General features: G+C 40.1%; 1 protein-coding gene across 1 annotated transcript; it reads left to right on the top strand.

Moving 5' to 3' along the window:
- Positions 1 to 7,419: 7,419 nt before the first annotated feature.
- On the top strand, positions 7,420 to 14,579 carry LOC146579887 (Fc receptor-like protein 5). Its single transcript, XM_085268019.1, has 13 exons — positions 7,420 to 7,522; positions 7,646 to 7,925; positions 8,904 to 9,210; positions 9,396 to 9,633; positions 10,117 to 10,395; positions 10,511 to 10,786; positions 10,989 to 11,288; positions 11,431 to 11,688; positions 11,932 to 12,180; positions 12,399 to 12,515; positions 12,620 to 12,670; positions 13,786 to 13,851; positions 13,983 to 14,579. The coding sequence occupies exons 1-13, from the start codon at positions 7,420 to 7,422 to the stop codon at positions 14,057 to 14,059; spliced, it is 2,601 nt and encodes an 866-aa protein (XP_085124145.1). The 3' UTR covers positions 14,060 to 14,579.
- Positions 14,580 to 16,072: the final 1,493 nt, after the last annotated feature.

Here is a 16,072-nt window from a genome sequence, read left to right as displayed (position 1 = left end):
TGAGAGTCCAGAACATGGGGCTGCAGATCTGATTATATGATTACAAAAGTGATCATCCTTCGATCTAGGGTGTCCTGGTGACATGCGCTCCTGAGGTTCAACGTTGGTGTTCATTATGGTCAAACTGTGATTAGCACATTAGTCTAATAACAAAACATCACACAGGTTCAGCTGATGCAGAAGGTGAGATGATTCTCACATTATGGACATGTGGCAAAAAGCAAAAACTGGTCTGGTGCTGATTTTTGCTGTCAGCTGTTACCTGTTTAGCTCTGGGGTAATGATGCATCAGCTTCATGTATTCTTGAAGTCAACCCACCATGTGTCATTACACAAGGGAGGCACTTAAAGCTCAAGTCGAGTGAGGTGGACCAGAGAATAGGGCTGTATCTACACCTGACTTGCTTCTAGACATTTCTCACAGTGAACTAGCAACAAAAAACTGGCTTCCTCATCTAAGTACTTAAAAAAAACAATATTTATTTATTTATTTTTGTTTTGCTTTATTTTCTTTCTGATACAGCTTACCGTGGTTGTGCCAAGTAGATTTCATCACAAAGTTTTGAAGACATCCCACAATCAGAGCATTTGGGTGTTCATAAGGCTTACAGTTATATTCAGAACTATTTCCTCTGGCCTTGACTGAAGAAAGATGTATCTGGTAACATTACAACACGTCACATGTGTCAACCAGACTAAAAAGCTGTCTCGTATTCCAGGGATTTAAACGTTGTTGTCACGATTAGTTAACGGACTCAGGCTCAGACCAGGGAAGGGAGAGGTCCGGGAAAGAGCTGCACAAAAAATCTTCAGTAAGAGATGAACTGACAGAAACAACTCACTGATTCAGATTTTCAGCCTACTGAGCAACTGACGCTGATAGCTCAACGATCCAGCGACGAGTAGCACAGTGCTGCCTATTTAAGTAGGACTCGGGATTACGAAGATAGGCAGCAGGTGTGGAAATGGCAGGTGCGTGGACCAAGGGCGGGAGCCTGTAATGTGCACCCCCTCTGGTAGGAGAGAGAGAGCGAGAGAAAGACCAAAACAACAAAAACACATGTTGCCTAATACGTATCAGCTGGTGAGGCACAGGGACCATGACAGTTCTGCTGTCCATGTGCCCATTTCCACAGTGTGGAAATAGTGATGGTTTTTTGAAACAGGAAATGTGTAAAAAAAAAACCTTTCCTGTTCCACCTGTGCTGATGGCAGAGACTGCAGAGATTCAATCATCTGCTGCTCTGTGAGTTCCACCTGTTGACATCCTTTTGGGAACTCTGCCACTGATCAGTACCCATTGGTACTTATGTGGTTCCTGGCCTTGGTTGGGTTCTGTCATCATGAAGTTCATTAAAAAAATGTTTCATGAATATTTGCTCTGACTGAACTTTAGAAGGCTGGACCAGTGTGAAGTTTGTCTCATTTTAAGCTTTAGATGATAAAACTTTCCTGTTTCATTCTGTTTTCTCTTCTGGTCCTAGAAGCACAATATTTCAAAGTGGAATCAGCTCTGTTTCACCAAACTTGTGATACTTGTATTTTCAAACTGAATTTCAGCCCACCTGTGTTACCTTCATGGCCCACGAGGGGCCCTGGCCCACACTTTGGGAATTACTGGAGCCGACAAGGTGGTAACTCAGAATACAGTAGTTTATTTGTAAAACATGTATGAAAATAACATGTTTGTCAGAATCAGTGGTGTGAAGCATGTGTGGCAGAGCTGAGAGAGATTCTCTGTTTGTTTCGATACAATGTGATGGTAAAATAATGTTTGCCTGCTGGCTTTCACAGAGGTGTTATATCTGTCACTGTGAGTCAGCACTGAGCTGCCGAGCTCGCTTCAGTAACACAATGATGACTTAACTATCTTTTTCTTCTGCTGCAGAATTAAAATGAGGAAGAACAATTTAAGCTAAATATGTGTGTTGCCTTCCAGAAAACATGTTTTATCTCTGACAGCTGGCAGCAGAGAGAGCAAGATGCAAAGTTTTAAAAACTCAGTTTTTTGTCTTTGCTGGTTGTCATCTCTTGTAGGAATGAATTTTTATTGATTATCCACTTCCTCTTTCCTCTCTCAGTTATGTTAAAAGCATCTTGCTAAATATGTAATATGTTATGTATGTCTATGTATGTCATATATGTGGGCATATGGCAGCACGGTGGTTAGCACTGTTGCCTCACAGTAAGAAGATCCTGACTTCAATTCCACCATCAGGCCGGGGTCTTTCTGTGTGGAGTTTGCATGTTTTCCCCATGTTTGCGTGGGCTCTCCCCAGGTTCTCCGGCTCCCTCCCACAGTCTAAAGACATGCGTTCTGTGGTTGATTGAAAAATCTAAATTGCCCATTTAGATTGTGAATGTGCGACTGGTTGTCTGTCCCTGTGTGTTACCCCTGCAACAGACTGGTGACCTGTTCAGGGTGTTCCCCACCTGGGATAGGCTCCAGCACCCCCAGCGACCCCGAAAAGGATAAGTGGAAGCGAATGGATGGACACATGTATTTAGTTACCAAGTATATTTTAGTTTGTACAAGATGTGCATTCAGATTATTTTTTTTAAGTTTCACAGTGTGATGTTATATATGGCCAAAAGTATTCACTCACATCCAGATCACTGAATTCAGCTGTTCCAGCTTCTTAAATTCTAAAACCAAATGGTGGAGTCCCGGGTATTTACACCCTAATGCAGGTCGTTGCTTAACAGGGCTGTTGGCCCACTATTAATCATGTGACTCAAGGTATGAAAAAAGGCGTGGATCACTATCGCCAGAGGTTTTGGGTAAACCATAAAATTGTTGTGACCTTGCCTCACAATTTCATGTGAGCTATCGTCACCTAATGCAAGATGTGCCTGGGCATATGGGAAGGGATCTCAAAACTAGATTGTAGGTGGCAGATGGTTGGTGTCATAAGCCATCCTCTCTGTTCAAAGATGGTCGTTCACGGTGACATAGATGTCCTGTTTCAAACGATCTGTCTTGTCTGTCCAAAATGTGAAGATTGGCATCCTCATTGGCATCGTTCATCTGACCTTGAAGTGCAGACGACGATCTGAGGCCGACATCATATTAAACCCTATGGTTTAAGAATGGGATATCACTCATGTTTATATGTGTGTAAAAGCAGACAAGTGACTACTTTTGGTATCAGAGGCTATGTCTACACTTCGACCTGTTGTTATTTCTGTCTGCTATTTATTTACTTTCCGGCTCTTTGAAAGGTCGCGTCAAAATGGACTAACAATGAGGTGGAGTTGTTGCTGCAAATAACACAAAAGTACAAAATTGCAAAAGCAAGTGAGAATTAAAGAATTTGAAGAAAAGCTATCTGAAGCATGTACAAACAGATATTAATCTTTAATAGGGCTGTCAAAACTGAGAGCAAACAAAATGCCCTCCGCTTGCTTAGTTTAATTGGTCACATGACTGCATCACATGACTAAAACGCGTCATCGTTTTAAAAAGTCTCAGTTTACGCCGACCACACTGTGCCGCGAAAACGGCGTTTTTCAAATTGATCCACTTTAGAGAGCGTTTTCAATTTTCCGTGACCGAAAAGGCCGTCTCAGTGTGGACGGAAGGCCAAAAGTGAGAGAAAAAGTTGTTTTTGTGTTCCATCCCCATCCAGGAGAGAATCCTTGACGGCGTTTTCAGTCAAGGACAGCTGAGCTTTTTGAAAACGCTCTCCAAAGAGGATACATTTAAAAAAGTCGTTTTTGCGTCGCAGTGTGATAGCTTTTGTTCAAATTCTTTAATTCTCACTCGCTCTTGCAACTTTGTACTTTTGTGTTACTCGCAGCAACAACTCCACCTCATTGTTAGTCCATTTAAAAAACTCTGTGCTTTTCCTCTGTGCTGGGCCTCAGTTTGCCGCGACGTTTCAAAGAGCTGGAAAGTAAATAAGTGGGAGACAGAAATTTCTTGCTTTTCACGCATGCGCAGTACTGGAACGTAAGTGTTTTTGGCCGTTTCAATATAGATGAACAACTCAGTGAAAACGCATGAAAACAATAGTGTGGACGTGGAGCGTTTTCAGACGAAAACACCGTTTTCAAATTTATCCAGGCTAGTGTGGACATGGTCAAAGTGAATTTACTGTCTGCTCACTGCTCTAGTGAGTATGTGGCAGCTATTACACCTCTTTATGTGTAAACGGGGAAGAGGAAGTTCAGTCAAATAAAACTGTTTAACACAATAAAGCAATGCATGCTTGTTGCTGTGCTTTGTATAATTGCTCAGTATGCATCATTCACTCAAGTTACTGCTGCTACAGGACTTAGAACCAAAGTTAAACATCAACTTTAAAAATAAATAAACTTTAATTAATGTAACAGTGCTGGAGCCATTAGGATGGCTGTAGCTGAGGAGGCAGAGCAGCTAGAATCTTCTTATAATCAGAAGGGTTGAGGTTCAGTTCCTTCAAGTCAGAACAACTTTGGGTTTAGTAACAGAACAGGTTTGAATAGAAAACAAAAATGGAACCACACAAGAAGCAAGCTGATCTGTTCTGAATATACAGGAACTGCTGCAGTCGAAGCTACAACTGCTGTTTGAGCTCAGTGTGAAAAGGAAGGAAGCAGAAAGAGTCAGAAGAAGAAGTTACACTCGTATCTACATAAATAACAACATATCTTTCTTCTGCTTAATTTTTAGTACAAAGTAAAACAGTTAAAGCAGCAGAGCTGGATGTGAGGATGAGGCGCTCTTTGCTCTGCGTGCTGGAGTTATTCTGTAAGTACATCACTGACTTTCTCTGTTTGCATGTTACTGATTAAAGAAACTATTTAAATATCACGAGGAGGTGAAAAGGTTTGTCTAAGAATGTGATTGGTGCTGACTTGGCTCATTTTAACATTGTGTGGGATACACTGCTGTTTTACATTTAAAGTTTATAGTTTATGAACTCAGAAACTGATTTGAGGATGAACATCAACTGAAAATGCACATTTTTCAAAGAGTTGGATGATGTTTCAATCTTGATTTTAGGGCTCAGCACACTCTTCTATGGAAATGCTGAAGGTAAGATTTTTTTTTTCTTTTCTTCCTGTTTATAAAATCTGAACAGTATCGATCTGTATCTGTCATGATCCTGGATTTTGGACCAAGCATTTCAGTTTTGGACTCTCAGCATCTGTTTGATATTCTCTGTTTCACTTGGTTTGTTGTGGTTTTTCAGTTTTTAGTTTTTCTAATATTAAACTTTTTCTTAGATTATGTTTTCATTCATATTCTGTGTGTATAGTTATCTTTTCAGTTATTCTTCAAGCTTGTTTCCCATCCTGCTGTGTTCCCTGAGTCTAGTCTGTGTTTCTCTTAGATCTCCTGTGCTTAGTCAGACTTGTCTTCCTGTTTTTTTACCTTTTGTCTGGGTCAAGATTGTGTCTTAGTCTCTGTTTCAGTGTTTATGCTTCCTGTTTTATTTTGACAGTCCCTTGTCCCGTGTCTTGTTTTCGGGTGTTTCTTCCCTCTGTCTTGTCTCCCCGATTTAGTTCCCTGATTCGTCCACATGTATTTAAGGTGTTGTGAGCTGTGTATTATCACCAGATATGCTGTTATTGTGCAATAAATATCTTTATGTTTTCGACCCTGAGCTGATGTATTTTATACTCAGGGCTGCCCGTGGCTGCATGAAAACAACAGAAGATGATCGCTCATTGAAATGGACTGAAGACATAATTATATACAAATAGTTTTCATGATTATTCTTCTTATTTTACAATTATTGGACCACAGCTACATTTTATTTACTTATTCTGAACTCAAACTGACCTGCAGAATGATGCTTTATTTAAAGTAGGCCTGCACAGGCCTGTGCTGTTTTTCTCCTCTTTAAAGTTTTTGTTAAAAAGTTCTTAAAAGGTAAAAAAGCTCTTCTTCTTATTAAGACATCTTGTATTGTATTAAGTATATTTATTATCATCCTGAATTATGGACGATGAATTTTAAAGAAAGAAATCTGAAAAACAATCCAGACGTTAAAATTTGTGCCTCAATGATCAGCAGTTACTCAGGTTTGTGTCGACACATTTGTACAATAGTTTGTGTGAACTGGAGACCTGAAAAGTTGCACACAAATCACTGCACACATCTGTAAATCTTACTTTCTGCTTGTGAATCATATTATACACAGTTGTACCACTTTCAAGGTAAATTTGTTGCCATAAAAACAAGGATATACTGTCCACCTTCACTCCCTGTCTCTGTAGCTGTAAGTGGTTCTTCAAAGGGAAAATGCAGCTGTTAGCTGTAATGTTAGGATTTGTAGATCACTTTATAAATGTGGAGTGTGTGGAGAACAGGCTGTGTGAGTCAGATACACCAGTGGGCCACCACACACGTGTACCACACGGTAAATAAATGTAAACACTGACTTTTAAATCCAGCTTCATTTACAGTCAAAGTGTCACCAGGATGCAGTAAATCTTTCTCCTCTGAACAACAGCAAAAAGAAAATCAGGCTTCAAAATGACTTCATGTTTCTATTTGTGTCTAACTGGATATTTTTCTGTGAACAGTTCCCAGTAAGCCCACTGTGACCCTGCAGCCATCCTGGACTCAGATATACAGCGGTGAGACAGTCACTGTCAGATGTGAGATTCAGGGAGGTGAAGGAGCTCAGTGGACGTATGAATGGAGAGCAGCCAAGTTAAACACACCTCCAACATCCAATGAATACAGAATCATCAGAGCTACTGAGTCTGACAGTGGAGGATACAGCTGCCGGGGCAGAAGGGACTATTTCTTCTCAGAGTGGAGTGATATCATCACACTGACTGTATCATGTAAGATCTTTCATCCAGAGTATCTAAATAAGGAAAAAGCACTTCTTCTTTCTTACAGCTTTATAACTGTCTTTCATGTTGGTCAGTAAAATGTTTAGTTTTTATTCCAACAACAAAAACCTGAACAGCAGCTTTTTATTCACAGTGAAGAGAACAAAACATATGAGAGTAACTTCTCTGCTGTGCAGCTCTAATACATGAAAGATGAAATGCAGAACAAATGCTGAATCTGTCTCAGCTGCTCCACCACATCCACTAAGAAACATTAAATCCACTGATTGTTCCTCATGTGTGTTTTTAACTTAGAAATGCAGCAAATTAAATATGAAAGATTAGTGTTGTGTTTGTGTGATAGTTGTACAGTTTGTTTCAGCTTCACCATTAAAGTTATGTGATATTTATTATTTCCATATTTCCACCAAGTTATTTAAACTGGTTTGATTCAGTCATTGACTTTTGTTCTTTTTCTAAACTGAACTGCAGATAAACCAAAGGCCAAACTGAGAGCTGATAACACAGCTGTTCCAGTAGGGGGCAGTGTGACCCTGACCTGCTCTGTGAACCCATCATCATCATCTGGATGGAAATACTACTGGTACAGAGATGAGAAATCCTCTGAAGCCCTGACCACACAAGATGCAGTTTTCCACTCAAATGGACAAATCAGTGTCTCACAGGAAGGACTCTACAGGTGCAGAGGAGGAAGAGGAGATCCAGTTTACTACACAGAGGACAGCCAGTCAGTCAGGATTGACAAAATTGGTGAGTTCAAAGTTAATGAACCCCAAATCACTACCTGATGAAAAGTATCTGATGGAAATTGACCCCTTTTGTCATTCACTTGTTCATTTCCTGAATACAGTCCCAATCAGGCCTGTCGTGACTCTGTATCCAAACTGGTCTGAGATATACAGAGGAGAGACGATCACTGTCAGATGTGAGATCCATGGAGGAGACACTGAGTGGGATTATGAGTGGGAAACAAACAGCAGGATAAAAGCTCCAAATCAAAATGAATACAGGATTAGATCTGCTTCATCATCCAACAGTGGAAACTATCGCTGTAAGGGCAGAATGAAAAGTTCACAGCATGAAACAACAGAGTGGAGTGATTCAGTCACACTGACAGTTTCTGACAGTAAGTAGAGACATAGTTCATTTAACCTGGAAATAGAAACAGTTTGTAAAAATGTGTTTTTATTAGTACATGTTGAGTCAAAGTCATTCGTGAAACAATCTGATGAACTTTTCCCTGTAACTTCAACAGCAAGTAAACCCAGAGCCACACTGACAGCACAAAGTTCAGTCATACCAGCAGGGGGCAGTGTGACACTGAGCTGCTCTGTGGAGGGCTCTGCTGGCTGGAAGTTTGACTGGTTCAGACGTGTTTCACAGTTTTCTGGAGCTCAGAAAATAGGAGCTGGAACATCAGAGCACACGATCAGTATTTCAGAAGGAGGCATCTATTACTGCAGAGGAGGGAGAGGAGATCCAGTTTTCTCCACAGAGGACAGTGCTGCAGTTACAATTCAGAAACAAGGTGAGGCACAAATAATTGAAAGTAATACTTGATAACTGTCAATTTTATATATACATATTATTCCATCTTGATTTTATATTTTAAATATTTGTGTTCGTTTATTTGTTTGTTGAACAGTTTTGGCTGCTGTGAAACTGCAGCACAGCTGGTCTCAGATATTCACTGGTGAGACAATCACTCTCAGATGTGAGATTCAGGGAGGTGAAGGAAAGGTGTGGAAATATGAATGGACAGCACCCAACACAAACAGCCCTCCAACATCCAGTGAATACAGGATCAGCAGAGTTTCAGTGTCCCACAGTGGATACTACAGATGTTGGGGTAGCAGTGACTATCTCTTAACAGGATGGTGTGATGCCTTCAGACTGACAGTTTCATGTGAGTTGGACCATGATTCATGCTGACATTTCATGTTTTCATGTTTACATCTGTCTACTACTCTTTGGTGTTCATTCAAAACTGAACTGGTATTTGAAGTTTGAATATTTATTTTCTTATTAATTAATTAATTTTGTTATTGTTATTTTCCCTGAACTAAATGATAACATGATGTATGTTTTCCTGTATCTTCAACAGCAAGTAAACCCAGAGCCACACTGACAGCACACAGTTCAGTCATACCAGCAGGGGGCAGTGTGACACTGAGCTGCTCTGTGGAGGGCTCTGCTGGCTGGAAGTTTGACTGGTTCAGACGTGATTCAGTCTCTTTTAAAGCTCAGCTCATGAGAGGAAATGAAGCAAACAGAGTTATTAGTGTCTCACAAGGAGGTCTGTACCACTGCAGAGGAGGGAGAGGAGATCCAGTTTACTACACAGAGGACAGCAGTGACGTCACAGTTACAGAAACTCGTGAGATTAATAATTTTATTTCTGCCAAACTGAGAGATGTCATTTTGTGTCCTGTGCTAACAATTTCATTCAACTGTGAGTTAATTAAACCTGAGATGAGAGACACCTCCTGACAAATAGAAGAATTTATTGCGTCTTATTTTTTTATCTTCATGTTTCTATTTGTGTCTAACTGGATATTTGTCTGTGAACAGTTCCCAGTAAGCCCACTGTGACCCTGCAGCCATCCTGGACTCAGATATACAGCGGTGAGACAGTCACTGTCAGATGTGAGATTCAGGGAGGTGAAGGAGCTCAGTGGACGTATGAATGGAGAGCAGCCAAGTTAAACACACCTCCAACATCCAATGAATACAGAATCATCAGAGCTACTGAGTCTGACAGTGGAGGATACAGCTGCCGGGGCAGAAGGGACTATTTCTTCTCAGAGTGGAGTGATATCATCACACTGACTGTATCATGTAAGATCTTTCATCCAGAGTATCTAAATAAGGAAAAAGCACTTCTTCTTTCTTACAGCTTTATAACTGTCTTTCATGTTGGTCAGTAAAATGTTTAGTTTTTATTCCAACAACAAAAACCTGAACAGCAGCTTTTTATTCACAGTGAAGAGAACAAAACATATGAGAGTAACTTCTCTGCTGTGCAGCTCTAATACATGAAAGATGAAATGCAGAACAAATGTTGAATCTGTCTCAGATGCTCCACCACATCCACTAAGAAACATTAAATCCACTGATTGTTCCTCATGTGTGTTTTTAACTTAGAAATGCAGCAAATTAAATATGAAAGATTAGTGTTGTGTTTGTGTGATAGTTGTACAGTTTGTTGCAGCTTCACCATTAAAGTTATGTGATATTTATTATTTCCATATTTCCACCAAGTTATTTCAACTGGTTTGATTCAGTCATTGACTTTTGTTCTTTTTCTAAACTGAACTGCAGATAAACCAAAGGCCAAACTGAGAGCTGATAACACAGCTGTTCCAGTAGGGGGCAGTGTGACCCTGACCTGCTCTGTGAACCCATCATCATCATCTGGATGGAAATACTACTGGTACAGAGATGAGAAATCCTCTGAAGCCCTGACCACACAAGATGCAGTTTTCCACTCAAATGGACAAATCAGTGTCTCACAGGAAGGACTCTACAGGTGCAGAGGAGGAAGAGGAAACCCAGTTTACTACACAGAGGACAGCCAGTCAGTCAGGATTGGGAAAACTGGTCAGTTTAACATGAAGTCAGATAAATTCCTGATTAAGGAGGAAGATGAAGAACAAAAGGCATTAACATTTTTGACATTCATGTGTTTTTATTGTACTTTCTTGAACAGTAACAGCCTCAAACAGGCCTGTTGTGACTCTGTATCCAAACTGGTCTGAGATATACAGAGGAGAGACGATCACTGTCAGATGTGAGATCCATGGAGGAGACACTGAGTGGGATTATGAGTGGGAAACAAACAGCAGGATAAAAGCTCCAAATCAAAATGAATACAGGATTAGATCTGCTTCATCATCCAACAGTGGAAACTATCGCTGTAAGGGCAGAATGAAAAGTTCACAGCATGAAACAACAGAGTGGAGTGATTCAGTCACACTGACAGTTTCTGACAGTAAGTAGAGTCATAGTTCATTTAACCTGGAAATAGAAACAGTTTGTAAAAATGTGTTTTTATTAGTACATGTTGAGATATTTGATATGTTTAGATAGTCTCACTCTTAAAGTTCATCATAAATATTTGTGAGTCAACATTTTAGTGACATTGAATTCAGAGTTAAGAGACGAAACATTGAGAGCAAATCTTTGTTGAACAGATGAACCCCGTCCTGTCCTCACTGTGTCTCCATCATGGCTGAGTCCTGGAGCCTCAGTAACTCTGAACTGTGAGGTTGAACATCCGTCTGCAGGATGGAGCTTCTACTGGTATAAAGCTGTTCCTGATCTATCAGAGAAATCCTCCAGTTATGAGCTGCTACCTGATGGCAGTGGGACTGCACAGGACTCCTACATCATTCATGGACAGACACACACAGCAGGATATGTGTGCAGAGCTGGAAGAGGAGACCCAGAGTATCACACTGATCACAGTCGACCAAAGTTTGTCTGGTCTGCAGGTCAGTTTGATTCTGTCTAATAAGTTGTGTCATCACTGTAATCGACCAAGGTTCAGCTCATTATTTTTTTTCTAATAATAATTTGACATTTTTTGTTCCTAACACCTGTGAGCTTTGTCTCTTCACTGCATGTTGTTTCCAGATGTTCATTCAGCAGCGTCTCTCACAGTGAGTCCTGACAGAGTGCAACACTTCACCTCTGACTCTGTCTCACTGACCTGTGAGGGAAACTTCCCTGAGTGGAGAGTGAGGAAGTTCTCTGAGGACGGCCGACTCTCTGACTGTAGGAGAATGACTGGATCCACATGTGACATCAACACATCAAAGTCAGATACTGCAGTGTACTGGTGTGAGTCTGGATCAGGAGAGTTCAGCAGTGCAGTCAACATCACTGTACAGAGTATGTTATTATACATTTACTTCTTGGATTTTCATGATTTAGACGTCACATGAACATTTTTCCCAGCTTTGCTGTATGTGTGTAATTTATCTGGAGAAATAGCGGTTTTTAAATACACGAGATCAGATCTTCATGATAAAAAAAAACATTTGTACAATCTGTTCTTATTATTGTTTGTTAGCTTTTTCTCAAAGTGTGCACCAGCTGATGTGACTGAAACAATTGTGTGTGATTGTGTCACAGATGATGGTGATGGTCCTATCCTGGTGAGTCCTGTTCATCCTGTGACTGAGGGAGCTTCTGTTAGTCTGAGCTGCAGTTTGAGAACACAAAAAATACTTTCCAATGTGTTTTTCTATCACAATGACAAACTTATTCAAAATGATCCCCGAGGGGAGCTGAAGATCTCTGCAGTGTCAAAGTCTGATGAAGGTTTCTACAAGTGTCAGTACTCAGGAAGAGAGTCAGCACAGAGCTGGATGTCAGTTAAAGGTGAGCAGGATCAAAACATCTGATATGATTTATTGTAGATGAATTCTTCCCTCGTGTTCTGCAAATGTGTACTTTTGTTTTAGGATTTAGTTTTTTCATCAATAATGTTCAACAATGCTTTTTTTATTATAATTTTTTAATTAAGTACTTTGTGAATTAAGCTTAAAAAATAAGCTGAACTAAATCATGTATTAAAAATGAAACGTTCTTATTTACAGCTGCTGTGTCCACACCTGAGAGCTCTTCATTTTCTCTTCTGATGATCTTTAGAATAATTCTTGGATTCATGTTTATTTTCCTTCCATTCTTGTTGTTTGGCTTCAGATGTTGCAAAGGTGAGAACCTTTCTTTTTATATATTTTAAACAAAAAGTTCACTAATAAACTGGAAACAAATTAGTATTACAGACATGAGGTGACTGATTTTCTCTGACCTGCAGGTGATCGTTGTGTCTATGAGACAGTCAGAAGGTGTGAAAACAATGAAAATGGTAAAGTTTACACTTTCATTAATACAGAGCTTGTGGAAGCTGGATGATTATTAGGGGTGCAACGATACACAAAATTCACGGTTCGGTTCGGTTCGATACTTTGGTGTCACAGTTTGATATTTTTTCGATACATTTTTTCATGCTTTTTTTAATTTGTCATTTATTAAAATTATAAATATATATTTTAACTCAGAATTACAGTTTTTAAATTTAATGTTGCTGAAACAACAAAGGGATATAAAATAATAAATCTATCTGATCTAGAAATCACTCATCTTTGGAAAAGAGTTTATTACAGAGAAATGTCTCTTTCCAAAATAAAAGCTATACTATACGCTTCTTCTGGGCTATATTCTCAGCAGCATATTAAACATATCAGGTCCCCATAAGGAGAATCATGTGCTAACGGCTGTCTAAATGACTTGGGTAAAGTTTGTAGCATGCGTGCTTGTTGTTTTTGTCTGCTTCCACTTGTCTTTGCACTAGGATGATGTCGGAGTAAATGTGCAGTCATATTCGTTGTGTTCCCACTAGTGCTGTCAGCGTTAATCTCGTTGAAATGACGTTAACGCCACAACACGGCAAATCTCCATTAACGAGCTACCACGTGGGGCTGGATGGCGTCAACACGTTAACGAGCAAACTGCGCTAACGCAGTAGTTCCCACCCATGTAATTGAGCATTGCGTGGCACATCCGACATACTGTTTTACTTTTGTCCATGACACGCTTACCTTCAGGGTCATACGTCACATGAAAACCAAAATAGTTCCAAAGGCCACATCTGAATGAGGGTGGGGGAGGTTCAATTGCCATGTTGCAAGGAGAGCTTAACTTCTGTCTTGCTAGCTTGTGCTGCGCTCAGTGAATCTGCCCTCGACAGTGCAGCCTAGGCGGAGTAGTTGAACGCAGATCCACTGAGCTCTCAACACAGACAGCATCGTCAGAAGGAAAGTTGATAAAATAAATAAAAAATTTTGTATTGTTCGATACATATGCGTACTGAACCGAAAACACTATATCAAACGGTTCAATATCGATACAAATATCGTTGCACCCCTAATGATTATACAATAGCTGAGTTTAACATGAAAGTCAATCAGATTATTATTTCAGGTCCAGCAGAAGGTGATTACACCAATGTCACATCTGAGATTCAGCTCAGAGTCATTAACAAGACAAGTGAGTGCACAAAATGTGAGATTTGAAATGCAAAATATACATTGGTAATTATTCTCACTGATAATAAATGCATTTGTGGACAAAACAGAGGGAGTTTGTTTTGAAATGCTTTCATTTGATCACCTCAACAGGGCAACGTGGTGACCCAGAGGAGAGCTCTGACTACAATGATGTCAATCCAAATTCAGCCACAGCTGTAAAATCTTAACAGCAGCTCTTTAGCTGTTTTTCTCTTTAAAGTTTCTTAAATGTGGGCGATTGTGGCTCAAGAGTTGGGAGTTCGCCTTGTAATTGGAAGGTTGCCAGTTCGAGCCCCGGCTTGGACAGTCTCGGTCGTTGTGTCCTTGGGCAAGACACTTCACCCGTTGCCTACTGGTGGTGGTCAGAGGGCCCGGTGGCACCAGTGTCCGGCAGCCTCGCCTCTGTCAGTGCGCCCCAGGGTGGCTGTGGCTACAATGTAGCTGCCATCACCAGTGTGTGAATGGGTGGATGACTGGATATGTAAAGCGCTATATAAATACAGGCCATTACCATTTAAATACTTGAAACCACTTTGAGTGAAAAAGAGAAGATTTTGAATTCAAAGCAATGATCCTGATAGTCTGAGTTTATATTGTCTTCAGAAAGAATCACTCAGTGTGTTTTGCTTGTTTCTCTCCCTTTAGAAAATAATTTTAATGGACTTTAATGTTCTGTAGGTCTGTTTTTTTTAACTGTTTCTTTTATTTGTAATATATATTATAAAGTCTTTCTGGAAGCACTTTGTAACTTTGTTAATAAAAGTGATATAAATAAAGTGTGTTGTTGTTGTGTGTCAGACTGAGAGTACATGTTACAGCTGTTCAGTGTTGTGAATCCACTGAAAGAGAGCTTTTATTTAAAGACACTCATTGTCATTTCAAACAGCTTCAAACCCTCCAACATGAACTAAAGTTATCAACATAATGAGAAGTAACAACTGCTCTGACGTTATGCTCAGCAGCCTTTTTACTAACTAAATTGAATCACAGGTGGAGGTGATTCTGTGTGGAGTTTGCATGTGTGTGTGTTTCCTCCATGAACTCCAGCTTCCTCCCAGTGTCCACTGTCCCTCTGTGACCCTAAACTGGAGACATTGTTACAGAAATGGATGAATGTGTTTCATGTTTTTCTGTGACTTGTGCTACTTTTGTGCTACTTTTGCAGTCTTCATGTGGTCCTCTAACATTTCATGGCAGCACTTCCATCATGTGTCACTGTTCACACTGTTTGGTCACATCAGCAGCAACAAACTCATCTGAAGAGTGTTTTATCAGAGCAGTTGCACACCAGAGCAGGTTTGTTTTCTGTAGGTGATGTTTGTGTCTTTTATGACGCTTACAGTTTAATGTGCATCAAATAATTGAGGTGCTTTTAGAAATGCAACATTTTCTACGAAATAATATCACACAACACTTCTTTGTTCATCTAAGTAAACTGTGATGCTTACATGTGTATTAAAATGTCATTTCTAACTGCAATATGCTGTTTATTAATCATCTGAAAATGGCTCATGATTTGTATCTGAGCCCCAGAAAAGTGGAGAGAAGAGAAAAATGTTTTGTTCAGTAAATAACTTGACAACTACATGCTGTAATGGTCAAATATAAATATAAAGTATTTCCTTAGTTGAAGGCATAAAAAGTGTCAGGTTGATAGGTTTGTAGCATAAACCTATTTGCTGGAACGTTCAAGACAATTCAACCACACAGCGAAAAGCATTGAACACCAAGCAGGCAAAGTTCTTTATGTTTCTCGTGCACGGGAGAGAACTGGACAAACGCCGTTACTTCGCTTGATCCCAGTCGCTCTCGTCCACTCCCCCCGTAACACTGCTCTTTATTGAGGTTACATGAGTATGCATAGGTTCATTAACATATGACGTATGCATACAAACAAAGAGCACCTTGTCTGTGTGTTGTGTAAGTATGTGTGTGGTGGTGGGGGGTGTCAAGATGTGACCCCATAAACGACTTCCCTAAACCTGCTGGTCTGGAAGTCCAGAGTCTATTAAGAGTCTATTAAGTGAAGGAGGACAGAGTGTCACATTTTGACAGAGTATCACTGAATCCTTACAGAATGGTTATGATTGGACTGTGTCAGCACCAACATCACTGTGCAGTTTGTTTGTACCTCTTCACAGCAGTTTGATTTATCAAGAGAAAGCATCGACCCCTCTGTGACATTAAAAGGTGGCCATGAG

Source organism: Mchenga conophoros, linkage group LG3 (genome assembly GCF_057382185.1).
Source record: "Mchenga conophoros isolate Kocher_MC1m ecotype Shallow Benthic linkage group LG3, M_conophoros_male_GT1.1, whole genome shotgun sequence".
In the NCBI taxonomy this organism is placed as follows: Eukaryota; Metazoa; Chordata; class Actinopteri; order Cichliformes; family Cichlidae; genus Mchenga; species Mchenga conophoros.
Note: the sequence above shows the minus strand (reverse complement) of the source record. Positions and strands in the feature narration are given on the sequence as shown.

What these genes read in the sequence shown, in the direction of transcription:
- LOC146579887 (XM_085268019.1), top strand. Translation starts at nt 7,420, where the DNA reads ATGCAGTTTTCCACTCAAATGGACAAATCAGTGTCTCACAGGAAGGAC. An exon ending in TTTCTGCCAAACTGAGAGAT is followed by an intron (nt 9,211 to 9,395) that starts GTCATTTTGTGT and finishes GTGACCCTGCAG; the next exon opens with CCATCCTGGACTCAGATATA. An exon ending in GAGCTGGATGTCAGTTAAAG is followed by an intron (nt 12,181 to 12,398) that starts GTGAGCAGGATC and finishes TCTTATTTACAG; the next exon opens with CTGCTGTGTCCACACCTGAG.